At 49.5% G+C, this 21,873-nt stretch overlaps 1 protein-coding gene and 3 long non-coding RNA genes across 7 annotated transcripts in view; 1 reads left to right on the forward strand and 3 right to left on the reverse strand.

The window, feature by feature from the left end:
* LOC137217173 (uncharacterized) lies at nt 1-10,769 on the reverse strand. Of its 2 annotated transcripts, XR_010940030.1 has the most exons (4): nt 10,517-10,769; nt 9,559-9,742; nt 4,302-4,430; nt 1-1,634 (listed from the first exon to the last, which is right to left on the reverse strand). It is a non-coding gene; the product is annotated as an uncharacterized lncRNA (long non-coding RNA). The 2 variants fall into 2 exon arrangements; XR_010940031.1 differs by lacking the exon at nt 9,559-9,742 and having other exon boundaries at nt 10,517-10,756.
* LOC137217170 (uncharacterized protein CXorf49 homolog) overlaps nt 9,064-21,873 on the forward strand; it is a 13,313-nt gene continuing 503 nt past the window's right edge. The window contains exons 1-6 of one of the 3 annotated variants that reach the window (XR_010940026.1): nt 9,064-10,179; nt 10,844-11,000; nt 11,530-11,606; nt 11,873-11,965; nt 12,502-12,543; nt 12,648-12,823. Coding sequence is in view for 2 of the 3 variants with exons in the window: in XM_067723723.1 (XP_067579824.1) it covers nt 9,082-10,179; nt 10,844-11,000; nt 11,530-11,606; nt 11,873-11,918; nt 12,502-12,542 (1,419 nt within the window). In the remaining variant the exon portion in view is untranslated. Of the gene's footprint in view, nt 10,180-10,843; nt 11,001-11,529; nt 11,607-11,872; nt 11,966-12,501; nt 12,544-12,647; nt 12,824-21,873 lie in introns of those variants that run through there. The other 2 variants (XM_067723723.1, XM_067723724.1) reach the window with 2 other exon arrangements.
* LOC137217172 (uncharacterized) overlaps nt 14,669-21,873 on the reverse strand; it is a 25,842-nt gene continuing 18,637 nt past the window's right edge. The window contains exon 4 of the long non-coding RNA XR_010940028.1: nt 14,669-15,577. This is a non-coding gene — a long non-coding RNA (uncharacterized lncRNA). The remainder of the gene's footprint in view (nt 15,578-21,873) is intronic.
* LOC137217175 (uncharacterized) lies at nt 15,740-19,103 on the reverse strand. Its single transcript, XR_010940033.1, has 2 exons — nt 18,994-19,103; nt 15,740-16,326 (listed from the first exon to the last, which is right to left on the reverse strand). It is a non-coding gene; the product is annotated as an uncharacterized lncRNA (long non-coding RNA).

A 21,873-nucleotide genomic window follows, 5' to 3' on the forward strand; every position in this document is an offset into this window, starting at 1 on the left:
TATAAATGAAACATTCTTTAACAATACAAAGGAAGGAACTCTTGATACATGCAACAACTTGGATGAATCGCAAATGCATTATGCTAAATGAAAGAAGCCAGTCTCAAAATGTTACATACTGTGTGATTGTGTTTGTATAATATTTGGAAAAGGTAAAACTATAGGGATGGGAAACAGATCACCAGTTATCAGAGGTTTGGGATGGGGGAGATGGTTTGACTACAAAGCAGCAGAATGAGGGAGATTTTGGGGCTGATGGAACTGTTTTGTATCCTGATTGTGGTGATAGTTACACAAATCTGTCCATGTGTTAAAACTCATGGTACTGAAAACAAAAAAGTTAATTTTACTATGTAATAAATCAAAATATGTGTAACTAAAAAAATTAAATGTGTCATACATAAAGGCTTGGGAATCATAATGGCATGCAAAATAGTACCAGCATTCTCAAAAGTGACATTGAAAGTCAGAAAACTTTTCAGCCTGAAATTATATATCAGCTATCAAATAAGCATGAAATTAAAGGTAATATTAAAGGTAATATTTGTTCATGCAAAGTCTTAAAAGAAATTATCACCCATGGTACCTGGAGAATGAGTCCCATCAAAACACTGTGGTAAACCAAGAACAATGAAGACATTAGTTCTAGGAAGCAGAAGATCCCACTTAGGGGTTTGGTAAAGGAGTGTTCTAGGAGCGACACTCTAGGCAACCAATAAAGATTGAAACTGGGTCCAGGAAAGTGATTTCCAACAACAAAGGAATGGACATAGTTGAAGATTGAGAAAATATTGCCAATAGGCCTATGACAGAAATGTAAGCTCTTGAGGGAAGGAATGTCATCTGTTTTTCTCAGTGATGTAGCACCATGTGTTAGAACAGTACCTGGCATGTGGTAAGCCCTCAATAGAGAATTGTGAAATGGAAAGGAGAGAAAGAGTGAATGAGAAGAGAAGAATTTGACACAGCAAGTATACACTGACTCTTAAGGAGTTTTTATGTGAAGGTGAGCAGAGAAAAATGGTGTCGCTTGAAGGGAAATTGGAATCAAAAGAAGGTTTTCTTTAATTGGGAGAAACGACAACATACTTGTATGCTGATAGGAATGATCCAAAATAGAGAAAACTATTTATGAATGAGGGAAGTTTGTTTCTGATTGCCTGTATACTCTCAATGAAATGGGAAGCAAGGCCATCTGGTGAGAGCGAAGGTGGTCCATGATCAGCAAGTACCCCCTCAACTTTCCCGGATCATCTTGTGATCTTCTTCTTTCTTTTACAATTTTATTTATTTATTTGGCTGCGCTGGGCCTCTGTGGCTGCGCGCCGGCTTTCTCTAGTTGCGGTGAGCAGGGGCTACTCTTCGTTGTGGTGCGCGGGCTTCTCATTGCAGTGGCTTCTCTTGTTGTGGAGCATGGGCTCTAGGCACGCAGGCTTCAGCAGTTGTGGCACGCAGACTCTAGAGCACAGGCTCCAGTAGCTGTGCCGCACAGGCTTAGTTGCTCCGTGGCATAGGGGATCTTCTGGGACCAGGGATCGAACCCGTGTCCCCTACATTGGCAGACAGATTCTTAACCACTGTGCCACCAGGGAAGTCCCGTGATCTTCTTGTATGGAACTTTTCATAATAAAGTGCTGTGAAAAATTAAAAAGAAGTGCTTTTGTTCGTTAAAAGGTATGATAAAAAGAGTGAAGTCAAGCTAAAAACTAGAAGATATTTACATAACATGAAATCATCAAAGAATTAAAGTATAGAATACATAAAGAACTTCCACAAATAAATATGCAAACAACCCAAGGGGAAAATGGGCAAAAGACACTAAATGAACACCTCATAGACAAGAAAATCCCCAAGGCCAAGCATATGAAAAGCTGCTCAATATTATTACTAATATTATTACTAATCAAGAAATTGCAGATTAAATCTACAATGAGACGCCATTTCACTATCACAAGATTGACAACAATTTTGTACTTTGTTAATATCAAATGTTGATGAGGATGTGGAACAGTTAAACACTGTTGATAGGAGTAGAAATTAGCATGACCCCATTGTAAAAACTCTGGCATGATCTAGTAATGTTGGAAATCTTCTTTCCCTATGAGATGACAATTTCAGTCCTAAGTATGAGCACTGGAACACAGCTTCCCAGCCATTTGATTCTATGGCTCACACAGAAAATGATGATTGTATGGCATACAGGAGTAAGATGACAAAGTTGTTCAGGGCCAGAACCAAGCGGTCCAGGGGCTGCTGTCTGGCTGTCTCTGGAGATGAAGGCCTCAAAGTCCCAGGTCCAAAAGTTGGAAAGCTCTGCCCTGGAAGGCTCTTGTACGTGGGCACCAGGAAACATGCGCCAGAATGTTTATAGTAGCGCTATGAATAATATCTGCCCAAATGGAAACAACCCAAATTACCCATTGACAGGAGAATGGATACATAGGTTGAGATACAGTTGATTCTTGTTATTTGTAGATTCCATACTTGCAAATTCCCCTATTTGCTAAAATTCATTTTTAACCACAAATCAGTACCAGAGTGCTTTCCTCCTCGTTCGAGAGAGCTGTGAAAAATTTGAGTTGGTGGAATATGTTCCCAACTGAGGTCAAACAAGGTGACGCCCTGCCTTCTGGTTTCAGTCTCATACTGCAAGCAAGTGTCCTTTTCATGATTTATTTGGTGCCACATAGTTTGCATTTTTGTGCTTCTTTGTTGGTGATTTCATAATTAAAGATGGCCTCCAAGCTTAGTGCTGAAGTACTGTCTAGTGTTCTTGAGTGCAAAATGACTATGACGTGCACTCAAGAAAATATGTGTGTTACATAAACCTTGTTCAGGCATGATTTATAATGCTGTTGGCTGTGAGGTCAGTGTTAATGAATCAATAATATTTGTATTAAATAGAGTGCCTTTAAACAGAAACACACATGAAACATGATTACGCAGCGATCAGTCGATGAAAATGTTGTGACCAGCGGATGGTAGGAACTTGAAATTATATTTCCCTTAGGAGCAATGTTTCAGGATTGCCTAATTCAGTGTTCATGGCAACTTTATAGACTGCAAATAACTATCATGATAATGAGAGTCTACTGTATATTCATTTGGTGGAACAGTGTACAGCAATGAAAATGAACAAGTGCCTGCCACATGCGACAACAGGGATGAATCTCAGTTACACAGTATCACACGGGAGAAGTCAGAAACCACACAAATGATTCCATTTACATAAAGACCAAAGGATGCAGCAAAACCAACGTTGTTAGGAATATGAACCTATGTAGAGAATAACTAAAGAAAAGGAAGGGAACGCTGAAGACAAAGGATAGAGGTTACTTCTGAGGAGGGTGAAGGGAAAGGAATTGGAGCTTCCATGCAAGGAACTTCTAAGGTTATGGTGACGTTTGAAAAAACACTGCTATAAAAGTTTACTGAGGGAATGAATGGCTCCCAAGTCTGTATCTCTCTCTAGCTTTGACCCCTCACTGGTGTTCCAGAACCAAATTTCTAAGTGCATTCCACCTGCATGTCCTATAAGAAACATAACCTTAATGTATCCAAAATCCTATCATTTCCCTCCCAATCTTTCTTTACTTCCTGTGTCCTTATGCTCCCCACCACAAAGTCACTCAAAACGGAAATGTTAGTCACCTTTGACTTCTGCTTCCTTGTGGTGGCCATAGAAACATGCCCCTCCGATCCACTGCAGGGAACATAGTAGATTGGCAAGTGCCAGCTGCCACTTCTCTGGCACCACCATTGTTTGTGCCAAGATCCCACATCCTCTGGGTAGCTCCCAGCCAGTGACTGAGCATGGCAGGGGCATACTGCTTCAGGACAGGGACTCCTCTAAATGGCAGCTGTAGGGTGGGGACTCCACATGAGCCTGAACAAACTAAACTAAACGGAACTAAAGTTTACTGTTAGAACGAAACTGCATCTGAGATTCTTCTTATCTGACCCTCCTTTCCCCCACGTCTCTCTTAAAGACGTCAGACCCGCATCGCACCCTGAAGAAGAAGACTCATTCCTGCTCCTTCTCCTTTATCCTTCACATGCCATTCTCCCATCATGTTCGTTCATGTCCAATCATGCCTTGGTGTCCGTATTTTTGGAGGACCCAAACTAACAAAAGTGGTACCAGGAGTGGTCTGAGAAGTTAGCTATAAGATGGGGTTTATGGACCAGCTCACTCACTGCCCAAATGACAAAGAGCGTACCATTTTGAGTGTTATGTGGGGCATGGATAATCTCTAGCACAAGGTTACCTCCTGATTCCTTAAGGTTTTATCCATACGTACCTTGAAAAATATCCCAGTGGAGGGTCTTACTTGTGGCCTGTGAGATGATTCAGGCCTTTGAATGGTAGGGAGGGCACTATGTCTATAGGGAGGGCAGAGGCGGCTGTTCATCACTGTTATACTGGCGCCCTGTGAAGACGTAATGAGAAACTAAGGGACATTACCAAACAGTTAAGGGCCAAGTGTAAGATTCATGGGGTTTTCTTGGTGGCTTACAAAATGCCCTTGCCTCCTGCAGAGACAGCTGAGTAGCTCACAGATTATGCGATAACAGTAAGTGCAGAACTCCAGAGATGTATACATCCTTGACAAACACAGGCCTGTTATGGGAAGGTCAGGGCCCTTTTTGGAAAAACTTCAGACTCTGAAATGTAGGCCGGGTATATTGGCATGGATGTCTCCAAACGTTGGCTTATCAGATCCAAACGTCCTGAGGCCTCAAAGCTTGCAGGGTGGCCCTTCCTTCCCTAGCAAGAGCTAACACATGCCCTGTGCTGGTAGATGCTACAGAGTCTGCTCCCCCACAAAGTGACAGACACCTCTCCCAGGGAAACCCTCATCTCTTCTCCATAAACTCACTGGGATATGCCGAGCCTGATAAGGGGAAAAAGAAATTATACACCAAGAAATAACAAGCCTGTACTGGCAGGAGCAGGGCAATATCCCTGGGATTGGATTTTGAGGGTGCTGGATCAAGTGGACAGGAATATAAGAGTGGATAAGCAAGTTTTACTGAGCGGAGGCGCTTTCTCATGCCATGGGATTTAACACACGGGCAAGGACTCCAGGAGGTGGAGGAAATTCACTGCCAGACTGGCCCTTTGAAACTTTGAGAAAGTGATGGCCCATAAGGAGAGAAGTGGAAATGCCTGCCTTGGATTGGCAGATGGCAGAGGAAGGAACAAAAAGGTTGAGTGATGCAGACATGCTAGAACGGACAGAAAAGGTGAGGCCAGTCACATGGCCTCATGGTTATGTCCCACTGTAGGGCTGAGAGGACACATCCCACTGTAGGACACATGTCCCACTGTAGGGCTGAGAGGACACCAAAGCCATCAGGAGTGTTCTGGTGAGAGGGGCCCCAGCATCACTAGAAGTTTGGTGGTTGCTCCCCTCTGGAGGCCAATGCCAATGATGGAAGGAAAGTGGTCCCGACCTGGGCTCATTACCACCCATGGGAGCCAACGAATTCTGACATGATAGAGGGCAGAGGGCAGCTCTTAACCAAGAGATGCCAGCAGACCACATTTCCAGTAACGACCAGCAAGCTCAGAGGGGCAGTCAAGAGTGCCTGCTTGACCGGCAGAAAGCTGAGAAGATGGCTCAGACAGCATGGCTCCCTAGGGGCAACGACAGCCAGCAAAAGGCAAGAATGCAAGAGAAGGAGGGCCATCATCCCGCTAAAAAGCCACAGTCTCCTGCTCAGTTCCTGGTCCTCAGCCAATTCAGAGACTGGCCCCACTGAAGAGGTGGATGAGTCCTGAGGAGGAAGGATCCAGAAACAAGGCAGTGGGTTATGACCGTCCCTAAAGAGAATGACTGCCAGTTCTCAGGTGACTGTACCCGGAGGCTAGAAAAAGACCCAGACACTTCTACTACTACTGGACACAGGATCTGAGCTGACATTGATCCAGGAGGCCCAAAGTGTCATGATGGGGCCCCATTAGAATGGGGCTTATGAGGCCCTGACATTAAAAGGAGTTGGGAATAGAGACCGGTTCACAGTGAGCTGAATGGGTCCCTGGACCAAAATAGCGGTCATTTCTCCAGTGCCCAAGCTGATAATGATAAGTGATACACTTGGCAGTTGGAGCAATGACTTCCACATTGGGTCACTGCTCTGTGGGGTAAGAGCTATCCCGGTGGGGAAAGCCAAGAGGAACCTCTGACACTGGCTCCCACCCCAGGCCAAGAGAGTAAGTCAAAAGCAGTATTGGATCCTGGTGAGCATAGGGGGCTAAAGCAGAGATTAGTGACATCATTGGAGACGTATGGGATGCAGGGGAAGAGGAGGTAGGAGAGCCACAGGGACGAAGAGAGTGGAGAAGGTGAGAAGAAGTTCTGGGAGTCTCTCTCTGGGGGAGGGAGGAAGGGAATGGAAATGGTGAGAGGGAAGACGGAGGCTTCCACTGAATCCACTGGTAATGTTTCCTAGGGTGCTGGTGGATGCAGGAGATTTTGCTATATCCTTCCTTATCCATTTTAACATATTTGAAATAGCACACCACGACTTAAAAAGTCACTGGGAGAAGTGGAAGAGGGCGGTATCCACAAACGGGCAGGCACCATCGGGGGCAGGCTCGAGGAGGAGGATTGCAGATTTACAGTGCACCCAATCTCCCCTGCTCTGAAACTTCTCCAGCACGGCTAGCTTCTCAGGTGCAGACCCAGAAAACTGGGCCTTTGAGTTCCACAGGCAAGAGGGGTTCAGACACCCCAGGACTCTCCAGGAGGTCAGCCAGAGCAGGTTGCAGGAGAGAGAGGTGACTGAAGACAGAGGAGTATGAACGGGAAGGAGCAGAAGGAAGGTATGGGAGGAATGGAGCGGTGTCAGAGTAGGAGTGGGGTGGCAGACACGGGAAATTCTAACACCCATGGGCCGTATAGAAACCAAGGGAGGCACCACTCCCCAGACATCAGTACTGCTCAGCTCAGGGGAGCTGAGAACTGACAGTTCCAAGAAAAATTGAGAGACACCTGGCTATCCACACCCACCGCCATCACAACTGGTAGGCCTTGGTTGTGCGTCCTTCAAAACTTTAAAACATACTTGTACATATACTTAAATGAATTCTCATATATTACATAGGATTGACTGGTGTGTGCGCGTGTGCCCACGCACGCAAGTGATTTAACTTACAAATGTGAATCCAAAGCCATCGTTCTGCAACTTGCAGTTGGAAGTCAGGCGGATGCTTTCGAAAGCTGTGAGAATGGCCTGATGCATTCCGTTGGACTGCCACGCTTTATGCTACTGGATGCTAAGCCACGTTGCATTCATCCATTTCCTTACTGACGGGAATTTGGAGTGTTCCCAGTTTTTCCCATCACCAACTCCCTTGTGCATGTGTTCTTGTACACTACAGGTACCAGCGTGTCTCCGGAAGAAGTACCAGGCAGCGGACTTGCAGGAGCAGAGAGGAAATAGATTCTTTCTTCCTTCCTTTTAAAGATCTTGGGCTAAAAGCAAGGACTCTGGAGTCAGATTGATTGGTTTCAATCCTGCCGCTGATCCCCACGAGCCGAATGACCTTGGGCCAGTGGCCGAACCTCTCAGTGCCTGTTTCCTCACCGGGAAGAGGCCAGTAATAGTTGGTACTATAGTTAAAGGCGTGTCACGCGGATGCATTATTATTTATGCCCAGCGCTTAGAAGAGTGCCAGGCACAGAGTCCGTGCCGGCACTAAGTTGCTTTCAATGGATTCTGCCAAATGCGTCTCTTGCACCACCGCCACAGGGGTTTGCTCCTAACCTCTCCCACCCTCGGAATGGTTAAGCTCTTTGAAGGTTGTCAACCTAGTGTGTGAAACCCGATTCGTGGTTTTAGTTCACATCTCCAGGATCAGCGGTGGGGAGCATCTTTTGGGGTGTAACTGGCCACTGCGATTTCCTCTTCTTTGAATTTGCCTCAGAGAGGGGGAAGGACTGATGGAGCGAGGCCAACCCCAAGTCTATCCGCCACACCCGCCTGCCAGGAACGTCTGCTGAGCCACATTTGATGGAGCAGTTGAGACAGAGACCTTACAGAACAAAAATACGATCCCTTTGCTCTCTGGCCGACCCCTGATCACTGACTGCGGGACTCCTGTGCCCATTCTCCTGTTGGGTCTTAAGGCTTGCGGTGGAAGGGAGGCTGGCAAATGCTTTCGGCGCGTGCTAGGCATCCAGCGCCTCCATCTTGACGTTTCATCCTCACCACCCCTGGAGCCCGGCGCCCTCACTCGCCGACGCCCTCGACCCCCTGTATACATGGGAAACGGAGGCTCAGAGCTGTGACTCTAACCAGAAAGGGGAGGCGGGACAGGAGGAGGCGGGCCCAGAGGCTTGACAGAGGGAGGCACTCCCACCACCTCCTTCACCAGCCAACTGCCCGGACCGCCCACGGGCTTGCGAGCAAACCAGAGGCCCTCGGCCCCATTGGTTAGGTCTCGACGGGGGCGGGCGAACAAGGAGCCCGCTGGTTGGCGGGGGCCGGACCAATGAGGAGGCTGCGGCGCGGGCGTGAGAGGCGCGCTGAAAGTGGCGCGTCCTTTCTTTTGAGGCGAGCTCGTGCGGCGCGTGAGGTGGCTGACGCTCCCTTCTGAGCGCCGCCCGCCTAGCCCGCCGTGACCGCGACCGCGACTCGGGCCATCGACCGTCGCCCCGGTTCTGGGGCCACCCGGGTCGCGACATGAGCTCCCCGGATGAGGTGTATGTGTTGAGAAGGCGTGTCCGCCCGAAAGTCAGGGAGCGGGCCGGCGTTCGCATAGCCGGCCCCGCAGTCCCACCGGGGCCCGACCCAGGCCCCGAGCCTGGGGAGCCGCGGAGCGGCAAGGGCGGAGGCGGCTTCCCGGACCCCGAGGGCTTCCAGTCGAAGCGGGAGATGCTGGAAGGGCGAGGGCCGGTGCTGTGGGGCCGCGAAGGCCAACCTGGCTCCCCAGATGAGCACACGAGGGACCTCCTGGACCTGATCGACGAGTCTGAGGCGGCCAAGGAGGCCAACCTGCAGCAGCTGACCGACCAGGATGTGCTGGGCGTCCGCAGATACCCGGACCCCGAGGGCTTCCAGTCTGAGCGGGAGATGCTGGAAGCGCGAGGGCCGGTGCTGTGGGGCCGCGAAGGCCGACCTGGCTCCCCAGATGAGCACACGAGGGACCTCCTGGACCTGATCGAGGAGTCTGAGGCGGCCAAGGAGGCCAACCTGCAGCAGCTGACCGACCAGGACGTGCTGGGCGTCCGCAGGTACCCGTCCCCGGAGAGGTCCACTGCCTTCAAAGAGGCCACTTGGTCGACACTGTGCCTCGAGGCGGGTCCCGGCGGTCGAGGAGCGCCCGGCCAGAGCTGTGGGGAGGCGTCGACGGCTCCAGCCGGCCCTCTCCACCTGGGTGGGCCTGAAGCGGGCCGGGCCTTGGGGAACCCTAAGAGAGGCACTAAGCGTAGGTTGAACGTGGCTGCGGATCGCCAGCGGCGCTCCGCGGAAGGCCTGGCCTGGCTGCTGTCCGACTCCGAGTCCTCAGATGAATTCAGTGAGACACAGCTGATGACGGTGAGCACTTACCGCAGAGGAGGAGGCCAGGCCAAGCCCAGCAGACCCGAGGATCCCGGGGACACTCCCAGACACTCGAAGTTCCAAGTCAGGGAGAATTACCGTCACGTGACAGGCTCTTCCCTGTCCTCGGCTCCGCGAGGACTCTCTTCGGTTGTGGAAAGGCAGGGCGTGGGAGAGCAGGGCATCTCTTCCCCTAAGAAAATGCAGAGCGTGCTGTGGGGCAAGGGGGGCAGCAAGCCCAGCTACCCGGGAGCTGCTGCTGCTGCTGCTGCTGCTGCTGCTTCTGTTTCTGCTGCTGCTCCAGGTGGCCTGCCGCAGGTCACTCCTAGGAAGAACGGAGCCCAGGAGAAGAAATCCGTCGGGGAAGCATCCAAACTTGCCCTGGGGGGAACCTTCCGTTCCCGGGGGCAGCGAATCTCGGCAACTCCCGTGGAACCGGCCACCTTCCCCCCAATCTCTGGTATTCCGCTGCCTGGGAGACCCAAGAGTTATACCTTGGTCCTTTCGGGAACCAAACAGTCCAAGCACAGTGGCGCTGGGAAGAAATCCGTGGTCAGGTGGGCAAGGGAGTCTGAGGCGGTGGCGGGAGAAGATAAGGACCCAAATAGAGACCCAGCCCCAAAGGGCCAAGTGAGTAGGCCATGCTCCTCCTCTCTCCCCACTCTTCCCCCCCCCCCACAGCACCCAGGGCACACGTCTTCATCCATGCTGCCTCTGTCCACCCCTCAGAGGTCAGCATTGGGTGCCCCTCGGTCACTGGGTCATTACGATGCCAGATCGGGCTCCTTTTCCTAGGGACAAACATTAAGGTAGCACTTCGGGTGTCCTGGGCCCGGTTCTCCACCCTTGGCCTCTTTCCAGCCTCCTCTGAGAGACTTGGGCTGGGATGGAAGGGAGGGCTGGTAGCTGAATTGGGTCGGGGGATCCCTTAAAAGCTTCCCCGGAAAGCCTCAGTATTTAGACTCACCAGCTTCCTGAATCCTCCTTCCTAGCTGTTCCCCAGACCTTCCTTGCAGGGGGCCTGGGCTTTCTCAGTGTCCCACTGTTGTGCCTAGATCAGCTCTGCCTGCTGGCCTGGGGCTGACTGAGGGAGAAAGTGCTAATGAGATCAGCCTTTCAATTCCCTTCCCAATTCCCTGCCTCACCCTGGCCCGAATCACACAACTCTCTCTCTCTCTCTCTCTCTCTCTCTCTCTCTCTCTCTCTCTCTCTCTCTCTCTCTCTCACACACACACACACACACACACACACACACAGTTCCTTAGTCCAAATCGGTGAGAAATTTTTGTTTCAGCTGCTCACTCACAGGCCAGGGACATCTTGTCTGCGCATGCATCGTAGAAAAGCCAGCAGTGGCGACGTCAACACCAGAGGCCCCCAAGATCCAGGAAACTCAGAACCCTTGGCCCTGAACCAGGGAGAAGTCATGCCCAGGGGGCCTGCCCCCTCAGGTGAGTGTCGTGGGTTTGATATGAGGGGAGGGAAGAGGGGTTGAGGACAGAAACCTCTGCCTCTGTCTCTGCCGGGGGCACAGCCTTGCTCCCAGGCAGCTTCTCCCACAGAAGACGGGGTGCTGGCAGGGCTGGCCTTGAGCCACATCATCCTCTGTGTGGGGTTTGTGCGGCCGGGGTGATCGGTGGCAGTGCCCCAAACAGCTGCTCCGGGTGTAGACTTGCAGGGGAACAGCCTTTTCTGTTAAGTCCTGTTCGGCCACATTGCTCTCCCACGTGCTGGCTGTGGCTGCAGCTCTGGGAGGGTCGAATCCAGAGCCACATTGTTTGGGGACCACAGTGGCGAAATGGCTGTCCCCGGGGAACAGGGGAAGCAGGCCCAGAGACAAGGTTCCGGCTGCTGGGCAGAGCAGGGGCGGCTGGTTGCCAGCAGAGGGTGGTGCTGCCTCACCTCACTTTAGAGCCCGCTTGGCCCTTTCCACCTCACTGGGAGCCTGGGAAGCTGGATTGTGTGTCCTTTCCCTCTCAGGTGACCGGGGGCCACTTGACCATCCCCCAAGACCGGAAACGCAGCAGCAGCCACTGGGAACGCCCTGCTGTCCTTGGGTAATGCTTCCACTGCATCCTGGAAATGCAGGCCCAAACTCGAGGGTGGGATCTGGGTCCAAGTTCAGCTGACATGTGTGGGCTCCCCCTCCCCTGCCCCCATCACATACCCCACGGAGGGAGCCCACCTCCTTTCCACTGAGGAGCCCTTGCCAGTCTAACCACCCGGCTTTGGGGTGGAGGGCCCGGGGGAGAGGAGAAGGTGGAGGAGAGAGGAGGCCAGAGTATACTAATCATTTCTCTTCCTCCTCTGTCTGCTGGCCTAGTGTCTCGAGCTAAAGAGAGAAGTAGACGAACTTAAGGAGCAACTTGGTATGAGGAACCAGGGCCGGAGAGCGGTGTCTTAGTGAAGAACCCGGGTGGGCACCTGGGGTGGGGGTGGGCTGCAGGTGCGGTGGGCCTGGCAGGGACGATCATCCCTGTGGGGAGGAGAACCTCTCAGGCCTGGCCCTGGAGCTGGCTGTGCATGTACAACTGGGCGTGTGTACAAATAACAAAGTACTGTCTGGACTGCATGCACACTTTGACAACCAGACCAGTCCTAGGGAATGTCCTTCTGATAGGACTTTTAGAGATGCCTCGTTGATTTTTCCCTTGAACTGCTGCTTGGTGTGGCTTCTAAGGTTCTTGTTGGATTGTTTGTTTGTGTGTGTGACAAGTTCTGAGTGGTTGTGGCACGGCCCACAGCATGAGAGCTGCTGGCACATTTTGTTTCCCTTTAGGAACCGGTTCCACATTCAATTTGGGTGGTGGGGAGTGATCAGGCCCAGAGCTCTTTGCATCGGGTCTGGAGGGGTTTCAGGTATCAGGGCTAGGCGGTTCCTCACGGGGATAGGGGGACGGGCTTCTGTATCCCTCTGTCTGGAGCGCCTGCTAATGCCTGTCCCTGTTGCAGCCGCCATGCAGTACCTGGCTGACAAGTTGCAGACCCTTTGAAGTGAGTGTTACACACACCGTACCCCTTCCCACAGTCCTGGCTGTTGAGCAGGGCTGGGGGCTGGCCCTGGCTTCAGGCTCTTCCCTGACTCTGCTGTTTCACAGGTTGAGCCCAGCGTCTTCCTGCAAGAGGAGCAGCTGGTACCTTTGGGGCCCTGGAGCTGTGGCCAAGCTCGTTCCCTCCTGTTCTGCCTCAGCTAGGGCTTCCTCTCCCCCTTGTTTTGCCCCCGCCCCGCCCCAGTTTCACAGCAGTTTCCAATTAAAGTACCTCTCATATTCTGTGTTCTGCCTTCTCTCTGGAGGGGTAGGGGTCGGGGTCGGGGTAGGGGGCCGGGCCGGGGCGCTGCTCCACGTCAGAGCCTTTTCCAGAACGGTATCTGTGGCATCCTGTGGTGGGGACTCTGGGCCAGCCTCTGTTACCATCCCTGCAGTCAAGCCAGCGGAGTGTCCCAGGTCTGGGTCCTGTGTGTGCTCTGCCTGGCCACATTGGCACGTCCTCCCTTTCCCCCGAAGGCCCTCTTCTAGCTCTCTCCAAACCCCCCTCCTCCTCTGGGGTCTGGCGGTTCCCATTCATCTCTGCCATTCACCCTTCCCATCAGCAGGAACTCATGACCCCCTTCCAGAGCTCCAATCTGGAAGCATTCACATCCTCCCTGCCCTAGCCAGCTGACCACCCTCCTCCAGCCGGGTCGTCTGTACACCCTTGAGTGGAAATTGGCCTGTCAGGTTCTATGGCGAGTGTGGTTAGTAGGTCTGTGTTGTTGCATGGTCCCCGTCAAATACTCTTCCACCAGCCCCGTGACACAGATTTTCCTGGAAATGATATTTCCGTGTCCCAGCTCAATCTCCCAGACTGCCTCTTTAGGACACACGAGATTGAGTCTGAACTCCATGTTCGATTTCCCCCTCACTCGAGGTTGGGGAGCACTTCCTTCCCTCAGCCAGGACCCAGGGCTGTACCAGCCTGAGACTCAGAGGGACAGATTTGTGTTTGAGTGGGGCAAGGGTGGTTCTGCCTGACACCCTTCCTGAAAGACCGGTGTTTTACTACACAAAAGGGGGTATGATGGTAGATTGGCCATTCAAGGTTGGTGACGGTGTGTCCCTGTGTGTGAATAAATGTAATCAGGGGTAATCTCCCTTGAGGGAGAAAGATGTGATTCAGGGAGTAAAGGGAGTAGAGGCTGGTCCAGGTTCTGTAAGGCATTGAATGAGCAAAAGCAAGGTTCGGATCTGTTTTGTTCAAAGGTTGTCGTTAAATTCCCAAAACATAGGAGGGGGATGATGCAGAAGTCACCAACCCCCACGACAGGGTGTCGGGATGCTCGAAATGTTGGATTCGCTGGAGGTGGCTCTCGATCCTACTCTGTGATCCTATGATGTCTGACAACTACTGTGGGTGTGGATGGAATGAGATTGGGAAGGGTGGCTCCTCAGAGTAGCTCATCTTAGAATCAGGGGACCCATATATGAGGCCACCCAACATGAGCTACCCGGGACAGGGGCAGGATGGGCGCAGTGAGGATGGGAAGTAAGGAGTGACTGCACCTGGACAATGGGGAGCACTTGGGTCCACCCTTCCCCCATATTCTCACCCTGACTCCCTTCCAGAGTCCACGGCATGAGTTCAGGTGGGCAGACCACAGGTGGGATGGGACAGTCACAGACCTCAGGGTCAGAAAAGAACGTTCGTGGGACTTAATCCTTCCCCTCAAATCCCTCCCTGGAGAAGGTGGGCTTGATTGCTGCCCAGGCCTCTGGCTGGATTACTAGAATGTACCCAGTGCCCCACCCAGCCTGCACCAGGCTAATGTTCTAGCCCCTCTTGCTCCGGCACTGCTCCCCACTGAGCTGAGGCCATTACCAATGAGTGTGTGTGCACTTCGAGGAAAGAGAGCTAGCTTAGACCTTGGACCTGCCTCTGACCAGTAGAGACAGTCATTCCAGGTCATGTGTCCCTGCAGACACTCTGGAGAGAGTGAAGCTAACTACAGGCTGGAGACAGCCATCACAGGAACTCGCTTCCCAGTGCACACTATGGATGTTAATAGAATGTTAACAGAATGTTAATAGAAACCTTATTCATAGTCACCCCAAACTGAAAGCAATCAAGATGTTATTCAACAGATGAACGAATAAAACCATACATCTATAAATGAAACATTTTTTAACAATACAAAGGAAGGAACTCTTGATACATGCAACAACTTGGATGAATCGCAAATGCATTATGCTAAATGAAAGAAGCCAGTCTCAAAATGTTACATACTGTGTGATTGTGTTTGTATAATATTTGGAAAAGGTAAAACTATAGGGATGGGAAACAGATCACCAGTTATCAGAGGTTTGGGATGGGGGAGATGGTTTGACTACAAAGCAGCAGAATGAGGGAGATTTTGGGGCTGATGGAACTGTTTTGTATCCTGATTGTGGTGATAGTTACACAAATCTGTCCATGTGTTAAAACTCATGGTACTGAAAACAAAAAAGTTAATTTTACTATGTAATAAATCAAAATATGTGTAACTAAAAAAATTAAATGTGTCATACATAAAGGCTTGGGAATCATAATGGCATGCAAAATAGTACCAGCATTCTCAAAAGTGACATTGAAAGTCAGAAAACTTTTCAGCCTGAAATTATATATCAGCTATCAAATAAGCATGAAATTAAAGGTAATATTAAAGGTAATATTTGTTCATGCAAAGTCTTAAAAGAAATTATCACCCATGGTACCTGGAGAATGAGTCCCATCAAAACACTGTGGTAAACCAAGAACAATGAAGACATTAGTTCTAGGAAGCAGAAGATCCCACTTAGGGGTTTGGTAAAGGAGTGTTCTAGGAGCGACACTCTAGGCAACCAATAAAGATTGAAACTGGGTCCAGGAAAGTGATTTCCAACAACAAAGGAATGGACATAGTTGAAGATTGAGAAAATATTGCCAATAGGCCTATGACAGAAATGTAAGCTCTTGAGGGAAGGAATGTCATCTGTTTTTCTCAGTGATGTAGCACCATGTGTTAGAACAGTACCTGGCATGTGGTAAGCCCTCAATAGAGAATTGTTAAATGGAAAGGAGAGAAAGAGTGAATGAGAAGAGAAGAATTTGACACAGCAAGTATACACTGACTCTTAAGGAGTTTTTATGTGAAGGTGAGCAGAGAAAAATGGTGTCGCTTGAAGGGAAATTGGAATCAAAAGAAGGTTTTCTTTAATTGGGAGAAACGACAACATACTTGTATGCTGATAGGAATGATCCAAAATAGAGAAAACTATTTATGAATGAGGGAAGTTTGTTTCTGATTGCCTGTATACTCTCAATGAAATGGGAAGCAAGGTCATCTGGTGAGAGCGAAGGTGGTCCATGATCAGCAAGTACCCCCTCAACTTTCCCGGATCATCTTGTGATCTTCTTCTTTCTTTTACAATTTTATTTATTTATTTGGCTGCGCTGGGCCTCTGTGGCTGCACGCCGGCTTTCTCTAGTTGCGGTGAGCAGGGGCTACTCTTCGTTGTGGTGCGCGGGCTTCTCATTGCAGTGGCTTCTCTTGTTGTGGAGCATGGGCTCTAGGCACGCAGGCTTCAGCAGTTGTGGCACGCAGGCTCTAGAGCACAGGCTCCAGTAGCTGTGCCGCACAGGCTTAGTTGCTCCGTGGCATAGGGGATCTTCTGGGACCAGGGATCGAACCCGTGTCCCCTACATTGGCAGACAGATTCTTAACCACTGTGCCACCAGGGAAGTCCCGTGATCTTCTTGTATGGAACTTTTCATAATAAAGTGCTGTGAAAAATTAAAAAGAAGTGCTTTTGTTCGTTAAAAGGTATGATAAAAAGAGTGAAGGCAAGCTAAAAACTAGAAGATATTTATATAACATGAAATCATCAAAGAATTAAAGTATAGAATACATAAAGAACTTCCACAAATAAATATGCAAACAACCCAAGGGGAAAATGGGCAAAAGACACTAAATGAACACCTCATAGACAAGAAAATCCCCAAGGCCAAGCATATGAAAAGCTGCTCAATATTATTACTAATATTATTACTAATCAAGAAATTGCAGATTAAATCTACAATGAGACGCCATTTCACTATCACAAGATTGACAACAATTTTGTACTTTGTTAATATCAAATGTTGATGAGGATGTGGAACAGTTAAACACTGTTGATAGGAGTAGAAATTAGCATGACCCCATTGTAAAAACTCTGGCATGATCTAGTAATGTTGGAAATCTTCTTTCCCTATGAGATGACAATTTCAGTCCTAAGTATAAGCACTGGAACACAGCTTCCCAGCCATTTGATTCTATGGCTCACACAGAAAATGATGATTGTATGGCATACAGGAGTAAGATGACAAAGTTGTTCAGGGCCAGAACCAAGCGGTCCAGGGGCTGCTGTCTGGCTGTCTCTGGAGATGAAGGCCTCAAAGTCCCAGGTCCAAAAGTTGGAAAGCTCTGCCCTGGAAGGCTCTTGTACGTGGGCACCAGGAAACATGCGCCAGAATGTTTATAGTAGCGCTATGAATAATATCTGCCCAAATGGAAACAACCCAAATTACCCATTGACAGGAGAATGGATACATAGGTTGAGATACAGTTGATTCTTGTTATTTGTAGATTCCATACTTGCAAATTCCCCTATTTGCTAAAATTCATTTTTAACCACAAATCAGTACCAGAGTGCTTTCCTCCTCGTTCGAGAGAGCTGTGAAAAATTTGAGTTGGTGGAATATGTTCCCAACTGAGGTCAAACAAGGTGACGCCCTGCCTTCTGGTTTCAGTCTCATACTGCAAGCAAGTGTCCTTTTCATGATTTATTTGGTGCCACATAGTTTGCATTTTTGTGCTTCTTTGTTGGTGATTTCATAATTAAAGATGGCCTCCAAGCTTAGTGCTGAAGTACTGTCTAGTGTTCTTGAGTGCAAAATGACTATGACGTGCACTCAAGAAAATATGTGTGTTACATAAACCTTGTTCAGGCATGATTTATAATGCTGTTGGCTGTGAGGTCAGTGTTAATGAATCAATAATATTTGTATTAAATAGAGTGCCTTTAAACAGAAACACACATGAAACATGATTACGCAGCGATCAGTCGATGAAAATGTTGTGACCAGCGGATGGTAGGAACTTGAAATTATATTTCCCTTAGGAGCAATGTTTCAGGATTGCCTAATTCAGTGTTCATGGCAACTTTATAGACTGCAAATAACTATCATGATAATGAGAGTCTACTGTATATTCATTTGGTGGAACAGTGTACAGCAATGAAAATGAACAAGTGCCTGCCACATGCGACAACAGGGATGAATCTCAGTTACACAGTATCACACGGGAGAAGTCAGAAACAACACAAATGATTCCATTTACATAAAGACCAAAGGATGCAGCAAAACCAACGTTGTTAGGAATATGAACCTATGTAGAGAATAACTAAAGAAAAGGAAGGGAACGCTGAAGACAAAGGATAGAGGTTACTTCTGAGGAGGGTGAAGGGAAAGGAATTGGAGCTTCCATGCAAGGAACTTCTAAGGTTATGGTGACGTTTGAAAAAACACTGCTATAAAAGTTTACTGAGGGAATGAATGGCTCCCAAGTCTGTATCTCTCTCTAGCTTTGACCCCTCACTGGTGTTCCAGAACCAAATTTCTAAGTGCATTCCACCTGCATGTCCTATAAGAAACACAACCTTAATGTATCCAAAATCCTATCATTTCCCTCCCAATCTTTCTTTACTTCCTGTGTCCTTATGCTCCCCACCACAAAGTCACTCAAAACGGAAATGTTAGTCACCTTTGACTTCTGCTTCCTTGTGGTGGCCATAGAAACATGCCCCTCTGATCCACTGCAGGGAACATAGTAGATTGGCAAGTGCCAGCTGCCACTTCTCTGGCACCACCATTGTTTGTGCCAAGATCCCACATCCTCTGGGTAGCTCCCAGCCAGTGACTGAGCATGGCAGGGGCATACTGCTTCAGGACAGGGACTCCTCTAAATGGCAGCTGTAGGGTGGGGACTCCACATGAGCCTGAACAAACTAAACTAAACGGAACTAAAGTTTACTGTTAGAACGAAACTGCATCTGAGATTCTTCTTATCTGACCCTCCTTTCCCCCACGTCTCTCTTAAAGACGTCAGACCCGCATCGCACCCTGAAGAAGAAGACTCATTCCTGCTCCTTCTCCTTTATCCTTCACATGCCATTCTCCCATCATGTTCGTTCATGTCCAATCATGCCTTGGTGTCCGTATTTTTGGAGGACCCAAACTAACAAAAGTGGTACCAGGAGTGGTCTGAGAAGTTAGCTATAAGATGGGGTTTATGGACCAGCTCACTCACTGCCCAAATGACAAAGAGCGTACCATTTTGAGTGTTATGTGGGGCATGGATAATCTCTAGCACAAGGTTACCTCCTGATTCCTTAAGGTTTTATCCATACGTACCTTGAAAAATATCCCAGTGGAGGGTCTTACTTGTGGCCTGTGAGATGATTCAGGCCTTTGAATGGTAGGGAGGGCACTATGTCTATAGGGAGGGCAGAGGCAGCTGTTCATCACTGTTATACTGGCGCCCTGTGAAGACGTAATGAGAAACTAAGGGACATTACCAAACAGTTAAGGGCCAAGTGTAAGATTCATGGGGTTTTCTTGGTGGCTTACAAAATGCCCTTGCCTCCTGCAGAGACAGCTGAGTAGCTCACAGATTATGCGATAACAGTAAGTGCAGAACTCCAGAGATGTATACATCCTTGACAAACACAGGCCTGTTATGGGAAGGTCAGGGCCCTTTTTGGAAAAACTTCAGACTCTGAAATGTAGGCCGGGTATATTGGCATGGATGTCTCCAAACGTTGGCTTATCAGATCCAAACGTCCTGAGGCCTCAAAGCTTGCAGGGTGGCCCTTCCTTCCCTAGCAAGAGCTAACACATGCCCTGTGCTGGTAGATGCTACAGAGTCTGCTCCCCCACAAAGTGACAGACACCTCTCCCAGGGAAACCCTCATCTCTTCTCCATAAACTCACTGGGATATGCCGAGCCTGATAAGGGGAAAAAGAAATTATACACCAAGAAATAACAAGCCTGTACTGGCAGGAGCAGGGCAATATCCCTGGGATTGGATTTTGAGGGTGCTGGATCAAGTGGACAGGAATATAAGAGTGGATAAGCAAGTTTTACTGAGCGGAGGCGCTTTCTCATGCCATGGGATTTAACACACGGGCAAGGACTCCAGGAGGTGGAGGAAATTCACTGCCAGACTGGCCCTTTGAAACTTTGAGAAAGTGATGGCCCATAAGGAGAGAAGTGGAAATGCCTGCCTTGGATTGGCAGATGGCAGAGGAAGGAACAAAAAGGTTGAGTGATGCAGACATGCTAGAACGGACAGAAAAGGTGAGGCCAGTCACATGGCCTCATGGTTATGTCCCACTGTAGGGCTGAGAGGACACATCCCACTGTAGGACACATGTCCCACTGTAGGGCTGAGAGGACACCAAAGCCATCAGGAGTGTTCTGGTGAGAGGGGCCCCAGCATCACTAGAAGTTTGGTGGTTGCTCCCCTCTGGAGGCCAATGCCAATGATGGAAGGAAAGTGGTCCCGACCTGGGCTCATTACCACCCATGGGAGCCAACGAATTCTGACATGATAGAGGGCAGAGGGCAGCTCTTAACCAAGAGATGCCAGCAGACCACATTTCCAGTAACGACCAGCAAGCTCAGAGGGGCAGTCAAGAGTGCCTGCTTGACCGGCAGAAAGCTGAGAAGATGGCTCAGACAGCATGGCTCCCTAGGGGCAACGACAGCCAGCAAAAGGCAAGAATGCAAGAGAAGGAGGGCCATCATCCCGCTAAAAAGCCACAGTCTCCTGCTCAGTTCCTGGTCCTCAGCCAATTCAGAGACTGGCCCCACTGAAGAGGTGGATGAGTCCTGAGGAGGAAGGATCCAGAAACAAGGCAGTGGGTTATGACCGTCCCTAAAGAGAATGACTGCCAGTTCTCAGGTGACTGTACCCGGAGGCTAGAAAAAGACCCAGACACTTCTACTACTACTGGACACAGGATCTGAGCTGACATTGATCCAGGAGGCCCAAAGTGTCATGATGGGGCCCCATTAGAATGGGGCTTATGAGGCCCTGACATTAAAAGGAGTTGGGAATAGAGACCGGTTCACAGTGAGCTGAATGGGTCCCTGGACCAAAATAGCGGTCATTTCTCCAGTGCCCAAGCTGATAATGATAAGTGATACACTTGGCAGTTGGAGCAATGACTTCCACATTGGGTCACTGCTCTGTGGGGTAAGAGCTATCCCGGTGGGGAAAGCCAAGAGGAACCTCTGACACTGGCTCCCACCCCAGGCCAAGAGAGTAAGTCAAAAGCAGTATTGGATCCTGGTGAGCATAGGGGGCTAAAGCAGAGATTAGTGACATCATTGGAGACGTATGGGATGCAGGGGAAGAGGAGGTAGGAGAGCCACAGGGACGAAGAGAGTGGAGAAGGTGAGAAGAAGTTCTGGGAGTCTCTCTCTGGGGGAGGGAGGAAGGGAATGGAAATGGTGAGAGGGAAGACGGAGGCTTCCACTGAATCCACTGGTAATGTTTCCTAGGGTGCTGGTGGATGCAGGAGATTTTGCTATATCCTTCCTTATCCATTTTAACATATTTGAAATAGCACACCACGACTTAAAAAGTCACTGGGAGAAGTGGAAGAGGGCGGTATCCACAAACGGGCAGGCACCATCGGGGGCAGGCTCGAGGAGGAGGATTGCAGATTTACAGTGCACCCAATCTCCCCTGCTCTGAAACTTCTCCAGCACGGCTAGCTTCTCAGGTGCAGACCCAGAAAACTGGGCCTTTGAGTTCCACAGGCAAGAGGGGTTCAGACACCCCAGGACTCTCCAGGAGGTCAGCCAGAGCAGGTTGCAGGAGAGAGAGGTGACTGAAGACAGAGGAGTATGAACGGGAAGGAGCAGAAGGAAGGTATGGGAGGAATGGAGCGGTGTCAGAGTAGGAGTGGGGTGGCAGACACGGGAAATTCTAACACCCATGGGCCGTATAGAAACCAAGGGAGGCACCACTCCCCAGACATCAGTACTGCTCAGCTCAGGGGAGCTGAGAACTGACAGTTCCAAGAAAAATTGAGAGACACCTGGCTATCCACACCCACCGCCATCACAACTGGTAGGCCTTGGTTGTGCGTCCTTCAAAACTTTAAAACATACTTGTACATATACTTAAATGAATTCTCATATATTACATAGGATTGACTGGTGTGTGTGCGTGTGCCCACGCACGCAAGTGATTTAACTTACAAATGTGAATCCAAAGCCAT

Source organism: Pseudorca crassidens, chromosome X (genome assembly GCF_039906515.1).
Source record: "Pseudorca crassidens isolate mPseCra1 chromosome X, mPseCra1.hap1, whole genome shotgun sequence".
Taxonomy (NCBI): domain Eukaryota; kingdom Metazoa; phylum Chordata; class Mammalia; order Artiodactyla; family Delphinidae; genus Pseudorca; species Pseudorca crassidens.